Raw genomic sequence first — 24,107 nt, forward strand, 5'->3', positions numbered from 1 at the left:
TAGCCCTGTGTCTTTGCAAACAAACTGGGCTAACAGTCAGAAAGCCTGTGTTCAAGACACCACTACTGCTATGCGAAGGTGGGGAACTCTTTATCATTCGTTCCGGCTCCTACCCGCCTAGCAGTTCAAAAGTGTGCAAATGCAAGTAAATAAATGTGCTCTGGTGGGCACATTAATGACAACATTAAAGCAGCCCCAAACTTGGCATCCCCTGGCAACAATGAAGCCACCATCTAATTCTTTTAACCCGGAAGCACTTTGATGCTTCTGACAAAAAATGACAACTATTGATTAAAATAATAAATCAGTTAAAGATATTTCAGGAAAGTTATTTTCAATAAAGATAAAGAGAAATTATCAAAATATATGTGACAATGCATTTTAAATGACTGATTACTGGTTATTTTTTAGTAACAAAATTTATCTGCTTTATCAACTATAGGTCACTGGGAAGGAAGTTCCTTTCAACCGCAAATTGCCAAGCTACATGTCTATCTATGTAATAATGCATTTTGCCTTAATGATGGGATTTTATGTTGACTTAACTACTTCCAAATATGTAAGTAAAATTAAATTTTACTTAGAAAGGCTACTTTCGATTTTCTGAAAAAAAAATTAAATATACTAATTGTTTGCGTTGGTGATGATTGATGAATAAAACTGAAAAAAAGTTGAATGAACCAAATATACTACTGTATCTTGTGAGACATGATTGGCTAATTACCTTTTAATATATGTATGATTTAAATATAGTAAGAAAATTTGTCATTTCTACAATTTTTAAACTTATGCTTTAGTGTTATGCTTATCCCTTAACTAGTATAAGCATTTCATTTTCTAGAACAAATGAACAAGTAAGTATTCAACCATTACTATTTAGTGAGATTTGTTCAAAGAAGTAAGAGATGACACATTTTTAGCTACTTCTATCAACTACATTGTTTCCTAACTTGGAGAAATGTTTTTAGTTGCATTAAAAAGGTGAACTGATTGAAGACATCTCAAAATTTCCTAGTCTCTTCATTATATGTCTGTGGTGAGGCTATAAAGACATTTTTCATGGTATAATAATCAGAGCTAGAAGTATCTTACTACTAGGTGATTCACCTGTGCCTGCTTATTATTCATGGCTTTTGCTGGTTAAACTAACTGGTCTTTTAAAACCTGTCATTCAAGTTATTCTTCTCATAAATTGTCATAAAATCAGAAAACCAAAAGAAGTGTATTAATGATACGAGGGGTGGACTAATAGAATGGAAATGTTTAGAGAAAAGCCAGAATAAATTGTCAGGTGTTCCTTGCTTTATTACAATTTTTTTTATTTGTATTTATATCCCGCCCTTCTCCGAAGACTCAGGGTGGCTTACACTATGTTAAGCAATAGTCTTCATCCATTTGTATATTATATACAAAGTCAACTTATTGCCCCCAACAATCTGGGTCCTCATTTTACCTACCTTATAAAGGATGGAAGGCTGAGTCAACCTTGGGCCTGGTGGGATTTGAACCTGCAGTAATTGCAAGCAGCTGTGCTTAATAACAGACTGTCTTACCAGTCTGAGCCACCAGAGGCCACAATGTTTCATTGGATTTACCATGGTCATATTGCCAAATTCTTTTACCTTACCCAAACATAGCTAGTTCTAATATCTGAATTACCGTATATACTCGAATATAAGCCGATCCGAGTATAAGCCGAGGTCCCCAATTTTACCCCAAAAAACTGGGGTAAACTGGGGACTCGAGTATAAGCCGAGGGAGGGAAATGAGGCAGCTACCGGTCAGGGAAAGCCTCCCTCCCTCAGCCGAGAAGGCTGGCGGCTCCCCCGCCCCGCCCTCTCACTGCACCGGCAGGGCTTCCCCGCGCTAATGCAAAAGCCCGCCAAGTTTGCACCATCCGGTATAATGTGAAAAAAAGAAGAAAAAAAAAAACTCAAGTATAAGCCGTATATACTCGAGTATAAGCCGAGGGGACGTTTTTCAGCACAAAAAACGTGCTGAAAAACTCGGCTTATACTCGAGTATATACGGTAGTTAGTTTTAAAAAGTCTTATCTGATTCATTTATCTTTGTGTAACCAAATACTTCTATACTGCTCCATCTTTTCATGTTCTGCTGTTAAGCAAGTTCTTAAGGAATGGGTGGAGGAAACGCCTGATACCTTTCTGTTGAGTTAAAGGCATGGAGTCAAATATTTGGCAATTCAGTTGCTAGGATAAGATCTTAGGCTATCTTATCCTGATCAGTAAGAATAACTCTTGAGAGAGGACTGTTTCTTTCCCTGTGATTACCCTGCTCTGGTTAAGGAGAACTTTGCTTGGGCAGACAACATCAATTTAAGAATATTGCAGAATGTGAACCAATGATAAATACAAAGCAGGCAATAATTGTTGAAAGGGATAGTGTTATAAAATAATGGAAAAACTGCACAAGAGTCCACATTTCAGGATTCTTGGCCTAGGCATGTAATAGAAACTCAAGCTAGACAGAAATCTATGTTGCAGGAATCCTAAAAAAAAATCTAGAGCTATTGTAGAAATAAAGCATGTATGTGAATAATATAACTTGGCATATATCTTCAATATCAATTTTCCACTACGATGAATTATGAAATGCCCGTAGACAAAACTGGAGCTTTTTTCTTGGCTATGTCACAAATGTGGCAATAGTCCATATATAGAAACAACTGTTTTTCTCATTTTTAGACATATGTTCCATTCTACAAAGCACTTGAAACAGTATATAACTTTATAATTCTCATTACTATAGTGACTTTATCTTCGCTGTTACACACGAGCACATAATGTTTTTTTCTGTCCATGAAGTTCCTCAGCATGAAATGTTTTTCTTGGACAAAATAAGAAACACAGAAAAAAAAATATTTGGACCAGACCCCCGTACACATTTGGGTAGATGATTCTTCCACAAACAGGTTTAAATAGAAGCCCAATGGAAAAAAAAAAACCTCCACTGATTTCTAAAAGGATATGACTCTATTTTAAATTATATTAGACGGAAATAACTTGAAACTTAATAGTTTGAGACAGCAAGAAATGCTTAGTTTAGTTCAGTTCAGATCTGGTTCTATGTCCTTTTCTTCTCACCAGGACCTAAATGATGATTAATTCTGACCATGTTTGGTGTTAGTAAGGAAAGGTGGATACTGACAATGAATCACTGGCTATGTAAGTGATATTGTTGAAAACAGTTTTGTTTCACTGAACATGGCTTGTGATACAAAAGTTGCAATTGATGGTATCTAGCAGAATCATCAGAATGGATTTATTTGGCAGGAGAAAAATAAATAACCTAAGTGTCAAGTTCTTGATTTGGAACAATGGAAAAATAAGGGTTGTTTTATAAATACTTTACGGAATGCAAAAGTTTGGATTTTGTTTTGACATACTAAAAGGTAGATAGGAAGTTAATGGATTCAAAAGCAGTAAACACAGAAATGAGGTAAAGCTGAAAAGTTTTATTAATCAAGGCATAATATAGATAGGAAATATTTCCAGAAAGGACAGAAAAGGACATTTGGCAACTATCAATAGAATTTATGAATTTTAAATCATAAAATTCTGATATGATTGATGAAAGGTCTGAAATTAGCATATAATTCTTTGCTCGTATCATGTTTAAAAATCAAAAGACAAAGACAAAGAAAAAAGACCCATATATATCCATCTATTGGTTTACAATTTATAGGAATCATTGTTATTACTACAGATACTACCACTTTCTTGTATTTTTCTGCTTGGGTTGTAGATTTAATTCACTTGCTATGTAGTTTCTCACAATAGATCTTCACAAGATGATGTTTTACAATTTTTGTTGTGATTTTGACCAGTGATTTGTAGTTAATCTAGAGCTATTCTTGCTGCAGTGTTGTTGCTGTTACATAGTACATGGCCATACCTGCAAGCATAATTCTCATATTTTCTCAGAAGTGGAAGCAATACCAAGATTTTTATATCTCTTCTTTTATCACTGTCTAATCACAACCACTGAGAATTTTTATCTCCATATTTTTGAGAGTGTGCTTCTTTGTTGCTAGCCAATATTCCATAACTTATATTACCACTTGTCTGATGATTATTCAGTAAATTTTAAGTTTCAGATATAGACAGATTGTCTGATTGCATAGAAAATCAGTAACAGTGTTAATTTCTCCTTAGTTATCCAGTGATATGTTACAGTCTGAAGTCATATATGAACTCAGATGTTTGCACTGGCTAACACTATTGAATTTGGATCTATCTATCTTGACTATAATATTGGCCTGGACACTGTACTCAAGATATTTGGTTTTCTTCATGTTGAGGTTCAGTTCAGTCATGAAGATGTATATCAACTCCTGTTATACAGTATAAATTAGAGGCTGTTTCATGTTTTGCTGCTGATAATAACAGCATCAGGAACATAGCAATCAAAAGGTGTTGTGATTGGACATTCTGGTCACAAGGTCTATACAGAGATGAAGGCAGTGGTCAGAATGTGGATCCCTTGTGGATGTCAGGGTTATGACCCAGTGCCCTAATGCAATTAAGAGTCTCAAGCCATCCGGCAATAAAAATCCAGTCTTTTATTAGGAGCACCATGTCAGCATTACCTAGATGAAACCAACTCTGACTTCACCCCCTTCTCGCCTTGCCTCTGACCCTGTTTTTCCCTCACCCCACAATGTGTCACCTGATCACATTCCCCAGCGAGGTGATTTCATGGATTTTGGAAGTCACTCCCTCCAGGCATTCATGGAGATGGCCTTGACTTGCTCAGCCAGAATGTATCTTGTTATAATTTAGGAGTAAATTACTTGTTCAGCTGTCAGGTGCAATTTCCCATCCCACTGTCTATGGCAACTTGTAAACAGGTCAGGGAAGCTTCACAAGTTGATAGTATAGATAGTATAGATAGTATAGATAGAAAAAATGCTTCAGGACTGAGAGATTCTCTTTTATTGTTTCAGCACTTGTTATTGAGCTGGTAACATTAGAGTACAGTAGTTGTAGCCAGCAAATTCAGAACCTAGGTAAATGGTATAATTTAACTGATATCCTGGGAAATGCATGAGGTGACATACTTTTCCTAGGGCAGTAAATATATGTTGTTGTATAGGGATATTTTCTCCTTCTTGTTTTTTTCCGTAGGCAGTTAACATCTATTACATCAGTTTCACAGTTCTTGATAAAACCACAGTGGTTTGGCTAAGTATTGAGGTATCAAAGCATATTGAACATTTAAAAATGTTCATGGTAGAGAATACCAGATTAGTTTGTACTTTGAGCAGGGATGTACATTATATTTGCCTTTCTAAATGAGAGTGTTGTATTAATTTGCCAGACTGATGATAATTCATTTCCTTCTGCAATTTTATTGAGCAGTACTAAGAACCATTGTGCTCCCTGTATTGTAAGCAGCTTCCCAATTAAAAATTCTCTTTTTCTTTAAGGGAAAATAGTTTAGTCTAAATCAGTGTATATTTAATTATATAAAATGTGCTAGTAACTATATTGTGCTGAGAATAATTGCTGCAATAAACTACCTTTTAGCATCACTTTTATCAGAAGTATGAAAGTTCTATGGTTAAAATGTTGGCACAAATGAAAAATTTGCGTTGGCTTATAAACTGATTAAGTTGTGTGAATATTTAAAGCAATGTATCTGTTTTTGTAGTTTAATAGAAGTTAAAACTTTAGGGATGATGGCTGCCTTTTGAATCTTCGGTGAAGCAAATCCACTCAAAAATGGCCTGGGTCAGATGGCCTAATGAGTTCTCCATACCCAGTGAAAAAGAGTTTGTGCTGCTGATGAATTTGAGACTATTCAACAGCATCCTTGTTGATTGCTACTCTCTCAACTATCATGTCTTTTCAGAAATAATTTAATAGCTTTCAAATCATCAACACTACCTTCATGACTCTCTTCTTTATATAAACTATCCTATCTAACCATCAAATCCATAAACCAGAAACATTTTTTTAAAGTTTAAGCAAAAAGTTTTTTGTCACTAATAAATGAACAAATATTATATTTTTTTCTAATCAGACAAGTTAATTTAACTATTTTAGCAAGTTCTGATATTTTCACCAACCATTCCACTTTGTATATATTGGCAAATCTGTCTGTCTGTACAAACAACAATCTCACTGTGGTTATCATATATAAAAAGAATCTGACATGGATTTTTTTCAGACCACTTACCATATTGTATCAAAGTTCAATTGAATATTAATTTTTATAGGAAGTCTTCAACTTATGAACACAATTGGGACCAAAACTCCCATCATAAGTCATTGCAGTCATAAGTCAAAGTAAGCTTCTGACATTTTTTGCAATGGTCATTAAACATAACATTAGTCTTTAAGTGAATTTGGAAGAATAAGCCTTTTTCTTCTGGAAGTTAGCAAAAAATATCACAATTCACAAACACATGACCATGCAATCTTGCAACCAGTCATCAAGGAGAGAAGTTTGTGAAATGCCTGAAATATGGTCATGTGATCACATTTTACAATGGCCATAAAGCTTCCATTCAAGGCCATTTTAACTCCAAATGATCAATTTAACTCCAAATGACAGATAGTAAGTTGAGGATTATCTGTAAAATCCTCAGAATTACTGTATACATTTGTGTCCCAAATTTTCCAGCCAACAAGCATGATAAAATATCCTTCCTGTTGTTCACATTTACAACATAGATCTGAAGCACCTTTATACATTCTAGATCATTTTTCTGATAAAATATGTCAACAGTACAGCATTTTATTTAAAAAAGTAATATAAATTTTAATTCTTTCAACCATTTGTATATTATAACCAAGTACCTGAATTGAACTGAATGCACTTAATGTTCCACTTGATTCAAATATGAAGAGTCCAGATTCCAAATAGTAATATTATTTAATATATTTAATAGATACGAAGCAGAAAAATACATATAAGATTAAACTGTCTGACTTATTCTCTTTCCGTACTTCCACCCCTTCTTTTAACAGGATAATTTTTTTCAGTTGTTAAGATTCTCCAGAGAATACAGATTGGAAAATATAAAGATCTAATGCTAGTAAGAGAAAGGCTGGAGAAGGAGGCAGATATGTGATATGATATTTATTTAGAAAACAGGTCTACCACTTTGTTTCAGGTCATTAAAGGTTCAAATAATGTCAGGAGAATAAACCATAATAAGAGTGAAAGAATTATTTTTCAAAAGTAATATTGTGCAAAGAATTATTTGGAGGAAAATATCCAATTTTTGTAACCTTCAGCTTTGAAACCTAAAGACATGAAAGAGGAATAGAGGATCTGCAGTGGATTTGCAGTTGTAAAGTTTAAAGTATCAAACTACTCAAAAAGCAGACAGTAACAAATTCATATAATTGAGACTGAAAGTTCAGACTACCTCACTGGGAAGTTTAGAACACAATATCTCTCCAGAGAGCTAACCTAAATGAGTAATTTGTCTGCTTGTTGTTTTAACAGACGTTATCACAGGTAACTCTCCTCATGAGGGTTGGCTACATTGTTCTGACATTGACCTCCATTGGTTTCCTTATGGACCAAAGGTAGGCAATTGAGCCTTTATTTCTATATCCGTTTGTTACACGGTAAAAACATTTTGTCTGCCAAAATAGTTTCTTCTGGTGCTAAAATCACACAGAGGACAAATGTCAAAGTGATATTTTGTGATTTAAACAAGGGAAACATTTTACATATCTCTTCTGAATAATAGTGAAAGTGAAAATAATGCATCCTTACGATTCTGATTTTTTTTTGTCTAGGTATTAATAAAAGAGAAAAACAATGGAGGACTTTTTTCATATAATAGCAAAACAAATGTCTTAATGCTAAGTGCTTTGATGCCTGTTGCCACTAGGAAATTTTAATTAAAAAGTTAAATGCAAACTGTCTAGATTCTGTCTTGGCTTTTTTCTTGAAGAGTCTAGGACAGTGATGGCTAACTTTTTTGCCATCATGTGTCAAAAGCGGGGGAAGTGTGGGGGGCACACATGCACGTGCATGTGTGCCCACACCCATAATTTAATGTGCCCCCATGCTCCCCATGCTTTTGGCACATGATGGCGTGGTGGGCCTTGTAGGCCCGTTTTTCACCCTCCCCAGGCTCCAGAGGCTTTCTAGGAGCCTGAGAATGGTGAAAATGGTCTTCCCCACCCCCCCGGAAGGCCCGAAAATCAGCTGGCCAGCATGTGCATGCACACTGGAGCTGAACTAGGGCAATGCTTGGGTGCCCACCAATATGGCTCCATGTGTGCCATAGGTTCGCCATCATGAGTCTAGGACAGTAGTAGTCAACCTACCACCCACTAGTGGGCATTCCAGCTTTCATGGTGGACTCTAGGGGTTTTGTCCGGTACTGAAGCACTTTCCTTTTTTAAAAATTTAATTGAATTTTAAAAATTTTTTTATAGCATTATTAAAAACATTTTCATTAGGTTTTCATAAAATTCCCCATGACAATTTAAATTATATTATATTAAATTTAAATTAAATTGTATCGCCCGCGCATAAGTTTAGTTCACATTACGTAAGTGAAACTAAATGGTGCTATAGTGCGACCTCAAACAAGAGCCACGTCTCAGAATAGCTCGCACATCTCCCCCCGCACCACCCAGCTGTAACAGACAAGCAGAGTTGGTAGCCGATGCCCCCCCAACCCAATCCACGATGCGCTAGAGGCATACGCAGATGATACATGGCACATTAATTTGGAACCGGTAGGTGGTTAGAAAATTTTACTACTAACAGAGATACAAAAGTGGGCGGTAGGTATAAAAAGGTTGACTACCTCTGGTCTAGGACCTTGAGACAATAAATAGGACTATGAGACAATGCAGTAAGGTTTGAGGTTTTTCTATTTTTATCTGGGGAACCCTAGGGTTCCACAAGAATTTGAAGAGGTTCATCAAAAAATTAAGCATAAAAACAAAATTCATTTGACCCCAGCAAATTTTATATTACTTAAGCTTTGCCTCTTAATCACAGTTCCAGGATTTTTTTAAAAAAATTAACAGGTTCTCCAAGCTAAATGTTTTTTTAAAACAAACTTTTGATATAGAATAGGCAACAAAGTTCCCTTGAGATATTTTGGTTGATAGTTCATCTGAATGATCAAGCATGATCAATAATCAGAAGCTGAGAAGATTTGCACTCCTGGATTGACAGAAGGATTCAAAAGTTTCAGGATTAATTTAAAGGAATCTGATACTTTTAAACCCATATGTACACATCAGGGGTGGGTTCTAATTTTTTTTATTACCGGTTCTGTGGGCGTGGCTTATTTTGTGGGCATGGCTTGATGGTCATGTGACAGTGGGTGTGGCTTCATGGTCATATGACTGGGTAGGCGTGGCCAACTCAATATCTCTCATGCCAAGAGGTACCTCGCCTGGCCCCTCCCCTCCCAGCCATTCCTTGTCACACCCAGCCTCAACATATCTATAGTTCTGCAAAAATGTTGTTCACCTTTTTTCAACTTTATTATCTACATACTATAGATTAGGGGTCTCCAAACTTGGCCACTTTAAGACTTATGGACTTCAACTCCCAGAATTCCTCAGCCAGCTTTGCTTTAAAGTCTTAAAGTGGCCAAGGTTAGAGACCTCTGCTATAGATGCACTTTCATGGACCACTGAAAGGAGGAAATGGCTCACATGCTTTGCCCAAGAGTGTGATAGGAAACAGTCTTTTAAGGGGCTGCTAGAAAGAAGGGGGGGGGGGAGAAAGTATTTTCCAAAGCATCAGAAGGCAAAACAAGAAGCAATGGATGGAAACTCAACAAAGAGAGAAGCAACCGAAAACTAAGGACAAACTTCCTGACAGTGTGAACCTATATAGGTTTCAGTCATAATTTCACATATAAAATAGCCATTCATATAATACAACCTGCATATTGTTCAAAACAATCATTAGTATTATGGCTGATGTTTGACAGCAAGTCTAAAATCCCCATTCCCTCCCCACTCCAGGGGAAGGTTACTTCAAAATCCCCATTTCTTCCCCACCCCACTAATCTGTTCTGGGAAGGAATCAAACTCCTCCCTCTTCATTTCCCAAATAAAATATCCCAGATAATTAAGGAATAATCAAGCTGCTAGCAAGGAACCTGCCTGGAATTCCACATTCTTGCCAGCTGCATAAAGAAAACTTTGTAAGCAGAAAACAGCTACCGGTGCTTACATATAATATAAAGTGGAAGCCAGAAGTTCAGCTCCATTTACAAGTAGGCAGAAAACTCATTCAAGACAGGATACTTCACAATGGAAATTGCCCAAACCTTTTTAGAAACACAAAGCCCATGTTGCACAAACCCCAAAACTTCAAAAACATTGACCCATATAAGAATTCCTCCTCTTATCCAATTTGTTGTTCAGCTGACCCAGAAAGGAGCTTCTAGCTGCTGTCAATTTAAAACAACAGTGTTTCCCCCCCATTTCTTCTTTGCCAAGCGATCTCCTGGCTGAGAAGCGAGCTGATCAGTTGGGAGGCTTCTTGGCTTCTCAATTTAAAGGGACGGTATCTTGGTTTTTTTTTGTCTTTTTCGACAAGTGAGTCTTGATTTTTTCCTTCTAGCAGATCAGCTGGGAGTTGGGAGGCAGCAATAGATTGGGGGAGGGGGCAGGCAGAATTTTTACTACCGGTTCTCCGAACTACTCAAAATGTTTACTACCGGTTCTTGCGAACTGGGGAGAACCGGTAGCAACCCACTACTGGTACACATCATCTTGGGAATTGTTTGTCAATTAATTTTGATCATTTTAAAATTGCAATTTTAGACCTGAAATGACTTTCATGGAATCTGCACGTTGCTCTGCTTTTCTTGCTCTGCAGAAGCTTGGATATTTGGAAGTACATTCTGCGCTTTTATCAACTACCTCTGAGGTAAGAAAAGTTGTTTTACTATAGAATTACTCATATTGATTTCCATACAGCACATTTATTTCACAAAAGTGATGATACTTTACAAGCTTAGAGAAGAATAGTTATTCTGAAACAGACATTGTAATTTAAGTAGAAAATGCATATTATGTCTATCAAATTACTCTCTTTGTAAAATGAATTATTTAAAGTATAATCTATATAATTTGTTTATTCATACTTCTAAAAATGTTAATTATGTTCACACATTTTAAATTAGCACAATTGTTGATATAGATATTAAATATTTCAGCTAATCAATGTTTCTATAAAAACTTCTGTATAGTATTTATTTATTCTTTCTATATTGCTTTCTTTCCAAAGAACTCAAAATACGTTGAAAATGTTAAAAGATCTTACAGTTTGTAAGACTCTGCTTAAAATATATCAGACATATAAAAGATAGAAAAGTATGGCTGGAGGTATCAAGTAACTTGAGAAAATGCAACTTTATGCCCACTTTCCCTATGTCTGTCTCCTAAGCTACTTTCTGCCAATACAAGTAGTCCTTAACATATAATATGGTTTTTCAGCAGCCATTTAAAATTATGATGGACCCAAAAAGAGATATATATGTCAGATTCGAAGTTACAATGACCAACACTCCATAGTTACATGACTGCATTTTGGATGCTCAGCAACCAGCTCATTTTACATCCATTTGCAGTGCCCTGTGGAGAGATATTGTAACCACAGTGTATGATGTTTGTGCTGGAAACCACTGCTTACTTCCATTTTCTGGCAACCCTCTCCCCATAGCAAACAATGGGTTTGCTTAATGATTGTCACATTTGCTTCGTGACAGCTGCATTCGCTTAACGACTGCAACAAAAAATGTAAAAAAAAATCAGATGGTCATATGGTGACCCACTTTACAACTCTCATAATGTACGACCAAAACTGTACCTTAATTACAGTTGTATGTCAGGGAGTACTTGTAGACACTTTACCTATTAATTACTCCCATAGCTATACTTGTTTCTGTTGCTTTTTATCTTCTCCAGCTCTTTTTGTCCGCTTTCATTCCCACCAATTAGGTTAGCACTTTACTTCTATGAATCCTCAATTTCTTGCCCTCTGCTCCCTCTCCACAAGTTACCTACCCCTATGGATAATTCCTGGCTGTTGTTATCTTCTTGCTCATAAGATTTTAAGCTGAGCCAATTATTCCATCAATAATAAAAAATAGTTTCATCAAGTTTTGGAGTGCAATCCTTGATGCATTGCAAAAACCCAATGCAACCCTCAAACTTGATATTTCTAAATTTAGAAAAGTTCTTTACCCATTGCTCATACCCTGTGGAGGAATTATATCTGCTGAAGGCAATTATAGATAGATTAAGAGAGAAAGTGATAAGGAAAAATGAGGCCTTAAAGGTTGAATGCCTGTGGAGATTCTCAATCATCCAGCTCATTATTCCAAAGGTGCTTTTCAAAAGTTCAGACCTGACGAAGCTTCTTCGATGAATGTTTTCAAAGAGAAATAAAAACCAAGAAAATCTAGTTGCCTTTTGGGGCCTTAAAGGTTGGTATCATATATTGATGGAAAATAAAGATGGACATCTTGCAAGCCACATGTAAATAAAATAGAGTAGAATTTTTTATTGGCCAAGTGATTAGACACACAAGAAATTTGTCTTGGTGCATATGCTCTCAGTCTACATAAAAGAAAAGATACATTCATCAAGAATCGTAAGATACAATATGTAATGATAGTCATAGGGTACAAATAAGCAATTAGGAAACAATATCAATATAAATCGTAAGAATACAAGCAACAAGATTAGTTCCAGTGGCGCTGTAGGCGTTGGAGACGGTCTTTTCGGACCACCAGCCCCGTGATCTTGTTAAAGTTGTCTAGACAGCGCACATCAGCTTTCTGACGGCTTGGAAACCTTTTCCTTGGGAGAAGAGGGAAAGGTGAGCTGCCAGGTGGAGGTAGAGCTCACCGAGAGCCCCAGAAAAAATTCTAGGGACTCCAAGGGTGAGAGCTCCCTATTTAAGCCTGGTGAAAGCTCCGGATCCGGGATGCCTCTGCATTAATGTAGAACAAAACGCCATGACCATCTCTGCTATCAAGATGAAGACTAATTCTAATTTACCTTAAGCAGACGGAGCAATGGCAGGAGGAAAGGCTGATGTAAGCACCAAACCTCAACTCGATCTTTGAACAGTATTGGAGAAGAAAGGAAATGGCGCATCTGCTTAATAGGGCGTGAAAGCAAAAGTTAAGGAAGTCCTCGTTAGTATCATTAGCACCCTTAACTCTGTTTAAACTTGCTGGATTTTATATTTATGTGAAGAAATGTTAAAGAGAAAAGTTGAAGGACTATAGAATTTATTTACTCAACCCAAATAAGGAGTTTATGAACAGATTTGACTTTGTTGCAAAGTACAAAGTTTAAGTAAGATGGCTTCTGTGCCTACTGCAACTACATTTATTTATTTATTTATTTATTTTATTTGATTTTTATACCGCCCTTCTCCCGAAGGACTCAGGGCGGTGTACAGGCATAATAAAAATCGGCAATACAATATACAAATTTAAAATACGATTTAAAAAACTTATTTAAATTAGCCCAATGATTAAAATTTACCCTACTAAAACCCCATTTAAAATTAATAAATTTAAGATTAAAATCCCAATTTAAGCCAGCCCCGTGCGGATAAAAAGGTGAGTCTTGAGTTCGCGACGAAATGTCCGAAGGTCAGGTATTTGGCGTAAACCCGGGGGAAGCTCGTTCCAGAGTGTGGGAGCCCCCACAGAGAAGGCCCTTCCCCTGGGGGCCGCCAGCCGACATTGTTTGGCGGACGGCACCCTGAGAAGTCCCTCTCTGTGGGAGCGTACAGGTCGGTGGGAGGCGTATGGTAACAGCAGGCGGTCCCGTAAGTACCCAGGTCCTAAGCCATGGAGCGCTTTAAAGGTCATAACCAACACCTTAAAGTGCACCCGGAAGGCCACAGGCAGCCAGTGCAGTCTGCGCAGGAGCGGTGTTACATGGGAGCTACGTGTAGCTCCCTCTATCACCCGCGCAGCTGCATTCTGGACTAACTGAAGCCTCCGAGCGCACTTCAGGGGGAGCCCCATGTAGAGAGCATTACAGTAATCCAAGCGAGAGGTAACGAGCGCATGAGTGACTGTGCATAAGGCATCCCGAACCAGGCGAACCTGGTGGAAGGCCCTCCTGGAGACGGCCGTCAAATGGTCTTCAAACGACAGCCGATCATCCAGAAGGACACCCAAGTTGCGCACCCTATCCTTTGGGGCCAGTAACTCGCCACCAACAGCCAGCCGCGGCTGCAGCTGACTGAATCGGGGTGCCGGCATCCACAGCCACTCCGTCTTGGAGGGATTAAGCTTGAGCCTGTTTCTCCCCATCCAGACCCGTACAGCCTCCAAACACCGGGACAGCACTTCAACAACTTCATTGGGGTGGTCCGGGGTGGAAAAGTACAGCTGGGTGTCGTCAGCGTACTGCTGGTATCTCACCCCGAAACCACTGATGATCTCACCCAACGGCTTCATGTAGATGTTGAACAGCAGGGGCGAGAGAATCGACCCCTGAGGGACCCCACAAGTGAGGCCCCTCGCGGTCGACCTCTGCCCCCCTGTCAACACCGTCTGCGACCGGTCGGAGAGATAGGAGGAGAACCACCGATGTACGGTGCCTCCCACTCCCAATTCCCCCAACCGGCGCAGCAGGATACCATGATCGATGGTATCGAATGCCGCTGAGAGGTCTAATAGGACCAGGGCAGAGGAATATCCCCTGTCCCTGGCCCTCCAGAGATCATCCACCAATGCGACCAAAGCTGTCTCCGTGCTGTATCCGGGTCGGAAGCCGGACTGGAACGGGTCTAGATAGACATCTTCATCCAGGTGTTGGGGCAGCTGTCGCGCCACGGCACTCTCTACAACCTTCGCAACAAAGCGAAGGTTGGAGACTGGACGATAATTAGCCAAAATAGCTGGGTCCAAAGAGGGCTTCTTAAGGAGGGGTCTCACCACCGCCTCTTTCAAGGCGGCAGGGAAAACCCCATCCAAGAAAGAAGCGTTGATAATCCTCTGGAGCCAGCCTCGTGTCACCGCCTGAGTGGCCAGTACCAGCCAGGAAGGGCACGGGTCCAGTAAACATGTCGTGCCGTGAAGCCTCCCCAACAACCTGTCCACGTCCTCGGGAGCCACAGGGTCAAACTCATCCCAAATGTGCTCAACAAGACGTGCCTCCTCTCCCTCGCTTGGATCATCCCAAATTCGGTCCATACCGTCCCTCAGCTGAGCGATTTTATCGTATAGATAACCACTAAACTCCTCGGCTCGTCCCTGCAAAGGGTCATCCCGCACCTCCTGATGTAGGAGAGAGCGGGTCACCCAAAACAGGGCGGCCGGGCGGTTATCTGCCGACGCAATGAGGGTGGGCGTGGGCGCCTCGCTTCCCTCATTGCCACTAGGTAGGTCCTAGTATAGGTCCTAACTAGTGTCCGATCAGCTTCGGAGCGACTGGACCTCCAGGTGCTCTCTAGGTGTCTTCTCCGGCGTTTCATCTCCCTCAGCCCCTCGGAGAACCAAGGGGCCGGACGAGATCTACGCCGGGTCAGAGGCCGCAAAGGCGTGACACGATCCAGGGCCCCGGCCGCGGCCTGCTCCCAGGCCACGACCAGTTCCTCAGTCGTGCCGTGGGCCAGATCCTCAGGGAATGGCCCAAGCTCCGTCTGGAACCTCTCAGGGTCCATCAGGCGCCTGGGACGGAACCACCGTATAGCAAAAAAGGCTCTAAGTAAACCTAATTTTGCGTAGCTTCTTTTCCAAAAAACTCTATACTACTAACCAGAGCTTACAAAACATTTGCTAGACCAATTCTTGAACACAGCTCACCTGTCTGGAACCCACGCCACATCTCTTATAATAATACAATTGAACGTGTCCAGAAATATTTTACAAGAAGAGTTTTCCGCTCCTCTGAAAACAACAAAATACCTTACACCACCAGACTTGAAATCCTGGGATTAGAAAACTTAGAACTCCGCCGACTCTGACAAGACCTGTGTTTAACACACAGAATCATCTATTGCAATGTCCTTCCTGTTAAAGACTACTTCAGCTTCAATCGCAATAATACAAGAGCAAACAATATATTCAAACTTAATGTTAATGGCTTCAATCTTGATTGCAGAAAATATGATTTTTGTAACAGAGTTGTCAACACTTGGAACACACTAGCTGAATCTGTGTCTCTTCTCAAACTCCCAAAAGCTTTAACCAAAAACTGTCTACATTGACCTCATGGTAGACAGTTTTTGGTTAAAGCTGACCTCACCCCATTCCTAAGAGGACTATAAGGGGCGTGCATAAGAGCACAAAAGTGCCTACCGTTCCTATCCTAATGTTTCCTTATATTATATCAAATTTATTTATTTATTTATTTATTTAATCAAATTTTTATACCGCCCTTCTCCCGAAGGACTCAGGGCGGTTTGCAGCCAGATAAAAAGACACCAATATAAATACAGAATAAAATAATATTTAAAAAACTTATTCAATTTGGCCCGAATTAAAATATCTTTAAAACGATAAAACCCACTAAAATTAAAGCCAAATAAAATCTAAAACCCTATGCCAGTCCTGCACAGATGAATAAATATGTCTTCAGCTCGCGGCGGAAGGTTCGAAGGTCAGGAAGTTGGCGAAGTCCAGGGGGAAGTTCATTCCAAAGGGTGGGAGCCCCCACAGAGAAGGCCCTTCCTCTGGGGGCTGCCAACCGACATTGTTTGGCGGACGGCACCCTAAGGAGTCACTCTCTGTGAGAATGCACGGGTCGGTGAGTGGTCGTCGATGGCAGTAGGCGGTCCCGTAAGTAACCCGGTCCTAAGCCATGGAGCGCTTTAAAGGTAGTAACCAGCACCTTGAAGTGCACCCAAAAGACCACAGGTAGCCAGTGCAGCCTGCGTAGGAGAGGTGTTACGTGGGAGCCATGAGCGGCTCCCTCTATCACCCGCGCAGCTGCATTCTGAACCAAGTGGAGCCTCTGATGCTCTTCAAGGGGAGCCCCATGTAGAGAGCATTGCAGTAATCCAAGCGAGAGGTAACAAGAGCATGAGTGACCGTCATAAGGCATCCCGGTCAAGGAAGGGGCGCAACTGGCAAGTCAGGTGAACCTGGTAAAAAGCTCTCCTGGAGACGGCCGTCAGGTGATCTTCAAAGGACAGCCACCCATCCAGGAGAACGCCCAAGTTGCGCACCCTTTCCATTGGGGCCAATGACTCGCCCCCAACAGTCAGCCGCGGCTGCAGCTGACTGTACCGGGGTGCTGGCATCCACAGCCACTCCGTCTTGGAGGGATTGAACTTGAGCCTGTTTCTCCCCATCCAGACCCGTACGGCCTCCAGACACTGGGACAGTACTTCGATAGCTTCGTTGGGGTGGCCTGGGGTGGAAAAGTACAGCTGCGTATCATCAGCGTACAGTTGGTACCTCACCCCAAAACCACTGATGATCTCACCTGATAATAATACAATTATTACATACTTTTGCTCATATATATGCTTATATGATATTTTGCTGATTTATGTTGATGCTTGTGTATACTGTTGTGACAAAATAAATAAATAAAAATTAAAGCCTGCTGTTTCTAAAGAAACAGATGCCTCGTTAGCTCAAATATATAAATCACAAGAAGAGTTGAAGGAATTTCTCAAGGCTCAAATTTTTGCTATAGACCAAAAGTTTAAGGAAATTGAAGAGAAAATAATGAAAATTAAAGACACACTTGCAGCTCAAGACGAAGAGATAAAAGAAGATACGGTGGCAGCATTTAAAAGTTTTTTTGAATATACAAAACAGTTGGATGAAAGAGTTGAAGAAGTTAATCAAGTTAATTTGGTATTAAAAAATAAAATAGAGGAGCTTCAGACCAAGGTAGGGACTGCAGAAGAAGAATGGGTTTTGTTCCAATATAGAGTAATGGAATCTGCATTGAGAGTGAGAGATTTGAAAGAAAATAAGCAAGAGAATTTAAAAGATGTCTTTGCAGAGGTTTTTGCACAGATGATTGGACAGAAACCTGTAGATTTTAAAACGCAAATTGAAAAAAATCTATCGTGTTAATTCATGGGCTGCAAAAGAAAGACAGTTACCAAGAAATGTAGTAATTTATTTTACAACTAGGAAGATTAGGACTGAGATTTTACAAGTGTCTTATAAAAATAAAACTCAAATATTAGGACAAGCGGTATTAGTGCTAAAAGAAATTCCTTCTAAAATTTTAAGAAATAGAAAAGAGTTTGCTTTTTTGGTGGACGAATTTAGAAATCGTCACATACGGTTTAGATGGGATGTTCCAGCTGAACTAACAGTAAATTATGCAGGAGAGAATTATCGACTTAATACGGTGTTTAAAGCAAGAGATTTTTATACTAATGTATTGAAGGCTGGAACTCCACCACTGTTAGAAGTTAAAATGGGAAGAGAAGTGGAAGTGGTTAAAAAGTGTGAGAACGTAGCAAAGCAAAGTAGAGGCTGTGATTAAGGAAGAAAGGCTGAAAGCAGCAGGGGAAGAGCAAAGAATGATTGTAATTACTAAACGTAAAGAACAAGGAGTAAAGAAGCAACAATCTCAAATGAAAAGAGTTTCTTTTTATGGGAAAGGGTAAATCACAAGCAAAATTTTTGGATATAAAAAGTAGAAAGGATAATTTATATTTGGTCTTAGTAAGTAGTTAACTAGATAAGTATAAAACTCAAGGAAAATTTTTTTTCTTATATAAAATGTTTTATAGATGGTATTTGGAAATTAATTTGGGGTGTACTTGTTTTAATCTGTAAATTAGATGTGGGAGATATATTGATGTTATTTTATTATATATGGTGGATTTAGGTATGTTGGACAAAAATTGATATTGGGTCATATAAAGTGTTGGGAAAAAATGAAAAAAGAAATGGAATTGGTTTTTTTTTTTTTTTTGGTTTACATTTATACCCCGCCCTTCTCCGAAGACTCAGGGCGGCTTACAATGTATAGGGCAATAGTCTCATTCTATTTGTATATTTTTACAAAGTCAACTTATTGCCCCCCCAACAATCTGGGTCCTCATTTTACCTACCTTATAAAGGATGGAAGGCTGAGTCAACCTTGGGCCGGGCTCGAACCTGCAGTAATTGCAGGCTTTGTGTTCTTAATAACAGGCCTTACCAGGCAGAGCTAAACCGGCCCTTAAGTCTCGTATGATAAAACTGTTATAAAATATTTGGTAATTCATTGTGATAGAAATATAGGGGAGGGAAAAATTGGGTTAAATGTTAATTTTATATAAGTTAAAAAGTTAAGAGACAAAAAAGTTATAAAACGTTAAAGTTTGGTTGATTATATAAAAAATTAGAAGAAGATAATGTTTAATTAGTAATTGATGTTATTGGGTATAATTAAGGATTGGTAATAGGGACTACTGATTTTAAATTTAATATTTAGTTAGATTAATGTTAGTGTAACATTGGAAGATGGAATATTTGCTTATTATCAAAGACTGGATGTTAAAAGTACTGAACTGTTGGAAGTGGCGGAAATTTCAGTGTACTTGAATGAATACACACAAGAAAATATTCTGGAATAAAGAAGATGGACTGACTACATTTAGAACAATTATTGGATGTAGAAACATCAAATATCTTATGAATGAACATTTCCTTTTCTTTTCTTTATTATGGAGAAGGAGAGTTGAGGTTATAGGGGAGGGATGGGAATTTATGGATAATTAGTGTATTCTAGCTTATGATTGTTAGATCTTATGCCCTGTATTTTGCTCTGGGAAGTCCAGGGTGGGGATGACGGTGTGTGGGGAGGGAAGTGGGAGGTAATGAAAAAATCCTTTGTAAAACTCTTTAATAAAAAAAAAGCAACAAGATTACAGACATACAGTCATAAGTGGAAGGAGATGGGTGGTGGGAACGATGAGAAGATTAATAGTAGTGCAGATTTAGTCAGTAGTTTGACAGTGTTGAGGGAATCATTTGTTTAGCAGAGTGATGGCATTCGGGAAGAAACTGTTCTTGTGTCTAGTTGTTCTGGTGTGCAGTGCTCTGTAGTGTCATTTTGAGGGTAGGAGTTGAAACAGTTTATGTCCAGAATATGAAGGGATCTGTAAATATTTTCACAGCCCTCTTTTTGACTCGTGCAGTATACAGGTCCTCAATGGAAGGCAGGTTGATAGCCATTGTTTTTTCTGCAGTTCTAATTATCCTCTGAAGTCTGTGTCTGTCTTGTTGGGTAGCAGAACCAAACCCGAAAGATATAGAAGTGCAGATGACAGACTCAGTAATTCCTCTGCAGAACTGTATCGGCAGGTCCTTGGGCAGTTTGAGCTTTCTGAGTTGGCACAGTAAGAACATTATTCGTTGTCCTTTTTTGATGACGTTTTTGATGTTAGCTGTTTATTTTAGATCTTGAGATATGGTAGAACTTAGATATTTGAAGGTCTCAACTGTGGATACTCTGTTGTCTAGTATTGTAAGAGGTGGAAAGGTTTCTCCTAATGTCTACTACCATTTCTACAGTTTTGAGTGTGTTCAGTTCCAGATTGTTCTGGTCATACCATGAGGCTACTTGTTCAACCTCCCGTCTGTATGTGGATTCATCATTGTCTCGAATGAGATCGATCACTGTTGTGTCATCTGCGAACTTCAGTCATTTAACAGATGGATCATTAGAGATTCAGTCATTGGTATACAAAGAGAAGTGGGGAGAGCACACAGCCTTGGGGGAGCGCTGTCTAATTGTACAGGTATCTGATGTGATTCTGCTTAGCTTCACCTGCTGCTTCCTGTTTGTTAGGAAGCTTATGATCCACTTGCAAATCTGTTCAGGTACCTGTAGCTGGTTTAGCTTAGTTAGAAATGTATCTGGAATGATGGTATTGAATGCTGAACTAAAGTCTACAAAGAGGACCCTTGCGTAGGTCTTTGGAGATTCAAGATGCTGTAGGATGTAGTGCAGAGCCATATTAATAGCATCATCTGTTGATCTATTTGCTCGGTATGCAAATTGCAAGGGGTCTAACAGTGGATCTATGATGGTTTTCAAATGGGACAGCAGTAGCCTTTTCAAAGATTTTCATAACTACAGATTTTAGAGCAACTGGTCTGTAGTTATTCTGTTACTTGATGGTGGGCTTTTTCGTCACTGGGATGATAGTAGAACGTTTGAAGCAAGAAGGAACATGTACAGCTCCTTTTTATGACATCCAGATCCCCTCCCCCAAAATACTGATTTGCACAAATTGTTTTGGGTTATTTGGAGAACTCCCCTCACCCCCAGTGTTCAAAACTTTTGAAAATCTTCTCTCTGATGATTCTTTAAGTGAGCACCAGATGACTCAGCTGACCTTTCTCTCAAAATAGTAAGTGCTATCCTGACCACCACAATTGCCTACTCTTGTTTAAATAAACACAAGCCATACTGTTGATACCATACTCATCAGGTAGTATGATAGATATTTTCAATAAGATGATGGCACAAGTGGTAAAGATCTCCTTTGGAAATATTGCTTTCCAAATATTGTGAGATTCATTACCATTATTCTATTTGTAGTTATGTTAGCTTCATTATCATCTACTACAGATGATGATGTATAGTTTCAAATGCTGTGGCCAATTGACTGTAAAATTGTTCTGCAGTTCTGGTGGGGCAGCCAAGTTAGAGCTTTTAAAATCTCCATGCTGAAGCTCAACACCCACTGTTTGGAAGCTGATCATTATTTTTCTTCTGTCTCCTGATCTGAACAAAGGAAAGACTTCTGGAATTAATTAGAAATGTCTACTCTTGATGAGATTTGCACGTGAGTTTGCAATTGTGAGGCTTTGATAATGTCAGCCAACAGCTGCAGCTTCAGGCAGTAAAATCAAGAGACAGATTTTCTTTGGGCTTAATTACAATCAGAAAGTATATATTTGAGGAAGACCAAAACAAGTCAGATTGGAAACTGTCAAGTATTATCATTGAAGATGAGACTTAAACATCTGTTCTTCATAGAAAAGTAAACAAAACATTTATTGTTAGGACCTCTTGGTTGTGAGATTCTACCTAACAGTTGTATATAACTAGAAATTATGAAATTTTCTGTAGTACTTGCTATAAGAGAAACATCTGGCACTATTTATGTCATTCGTATTTGACAACTCAAGGCAATAATTTGTGTACAATATAGAATGCAATTTTTCCTAGATAGTGTTAACAATATGATGCTAACCCTTTTCCTTGTACAAGAATGAGCATTTAAAAGTATTTCAGCTGTTTTATCTAAATAGCTAAAACTTCATAGAAACCACTTTAATTACCAATTGTCAGCTAGATGGTTTACATCCTATTCTTTTACAATTGTCCTGAAAAAAATTTACATCTTTAATCTAAAAAGGATATTGTACCTTTAAATATGAGCTTAACTATGTCCTAAAACTAGGACCCACTGTTTATCAAGATATTGTTAATAAGAAGTTTAAGAAAAAATCTGCAAAGAGAATCAGACTTCACAGCCATATCTGAATAACTGAGGTTTTGTTTTAATAGCTTCAGAATGACATTAAACTTGCTTATGTATATGTATTTATTATTTATTTGTATTCTACCTTTATAATTTTTACAAATAACTCAAGGCAACATACCGTCCTTCTCCTGTTTTCCCTACAGCAATAACAACCTTGCTGTAACAACAACAGGGGTGAAATGTAAAATTTGTTACTACCGGTTCTGTGGGCATGGCTTGGTTGGGGGGGGGTGTAATGTGACTGGCCATTTTTCTTTTTTTTACATTTAAAAGCATTTTTTATACAACCTCTTCGGCCAAAGAGGTTGTAAAAAATGCTTTTAAAAGCCTGTGATGATCAGGCAACTCATCTGGGATCGCCAGAGGAAAAAAAGCTTTTAAAGGGTTCTGATGATCCCAGATGAATTGCCTGATTGGCAGAATTTTTTGAAAGCATTTTTTCTACAGCCTCTTTGGCTGAAAAGCTTGTAGAAAATATGCTTTTAAAGGGTTCTGACAATCCCAGCTGAGTTGCCTGATTGCCAGAACCTTTTAAAAGCTTTTTTTACAGCCTCTTTAACCAAAGTGGTTGTAAAAAACATGCTTTTAAAAGACTATGATGATCAGGCAACTCTTCAGCTAAAGAGGTTGTAGAAAAAATGATTTTAAAGGGTTCTGATGATCCCAGCTGAGCCGCACAATTATCAGAAGCTTTTTTTTTACTTTTAAAAGTATTTTTTCGGCCGAAGAAAAAATGCTTTTAAAAGTTAAAAAAAAAACCCTCTGATGATCGTGCAGGGGGGGGCAGGAATTTTTGCTATTGGTTCTCTGAACCACCCGCCACTATCGCTACCAGATCGGGCGATCCAGTCCAAACTGGGAACATTTCACCCCTGCTTTGGAAGTTTATTTGGGCTGAGAGAGAGAGAGAGATAACACTCACAGATTAGAGTGGAGCTTGAATTCACTGCCTGGGGCTTGCTGTGCTGTTGCCTTAACTACTAGACAAAACTGGTTCTCTCTATATTAGTATTATTATTACTATTTGTATTCAACTAATTATTTCAAAATAGTTTTTTTTAAAATATATAGCAATTAATGGTAGTTTAAACCTTCAAATCAAACAGCAGCATTAAAGATGTAAGTAGTATGATCTCTGAAGGATTGAGATGTGGGCTAAGTGGAATTCTGAATCTCCTTACTTCTGATGTGAAAATGAGAAGGGAAAATAATTATTCCAACAATATCATTGTGAAAGTTTTCAGCCAAAGTAAAATAGTTTAAGAAATGTTGCAATAATTAATGTAGTGTCGTGACAATAGTATAATAGAAGCCTGCCCTTGGGTTGTGCAAATCATTCAACAAGCAAATTGCTCCACTGGATTCACTTCTCAAATCCTCAGATATTTGCTTTGCTATCTGAAACTGGAATGTCTTCTGTGAATATAGAGGCACCAAGGAAATCTTCGGGGGGCTCTGAAGCAATAGCACAAATCCTTTGAGCTGCTATATCTAATTTGCAGCTTTGGGGAATAGATGCACAAGGCTAAAAACAAAGCAATTCACCGTATGGCTTGCATAGGTCTAGTAAATTTAACCCAAATCAATAATCCAAGAAAATAAAAATTATAGTTGGATCAATTTTAACAGATGTATTTGAAAAT

The 24,107-nt window shown here is 38.6% G+C and overlaps 1 protein-coding gene across 5 annotated transcripts in view; it reads left to right on the top strand.

Annotated features, from left to right (window-relative positions):
* Positions 1-24,107, top strand: part of AGMO (alkylglycerol monooxygenase) — a 193,045-nt gene that overhangs the window by 98,062 nt on the left and 70,876 nt on the right. For 3 of the 5 annotated variants that reach the window (XM_058182036.1, XM_058182033.1, XM_058182034.1), the window contains 3 exons: positions 443-559; positions 7,480-7,562; positions 10,791-10,896. In XM_058182036.1, the coding sequence (XP_058038019.1) occupies positions 443-559; positions 7,480-7,562; positions 10,791-10,896 (306 nt within the window). The remainder of the gene's footprint in view (positions 1-442; positions 560-7,479; positions 7,563-10,790; positions 10,897-24,107) is intronic. The other 2 variants (XR_009155004.1, XM_058182035.1) reach the window with 2 other exon arrangements.

This window comes from Ahaetulla prasina, chromosome 4 (genome assembly GCF_028640845.1).
Source record: "Ahaetulla prasina isolate Xishuangbanna chromosome 4, ASM2864084v1, whole genome shotgun sequence".
Taxonomy (NCBI): Eukaryota; Metazoa; Chordata; class Lepidosauria; order Squamata; family Colubridae; genus Ahaetulla; species Ahaetulla prasina.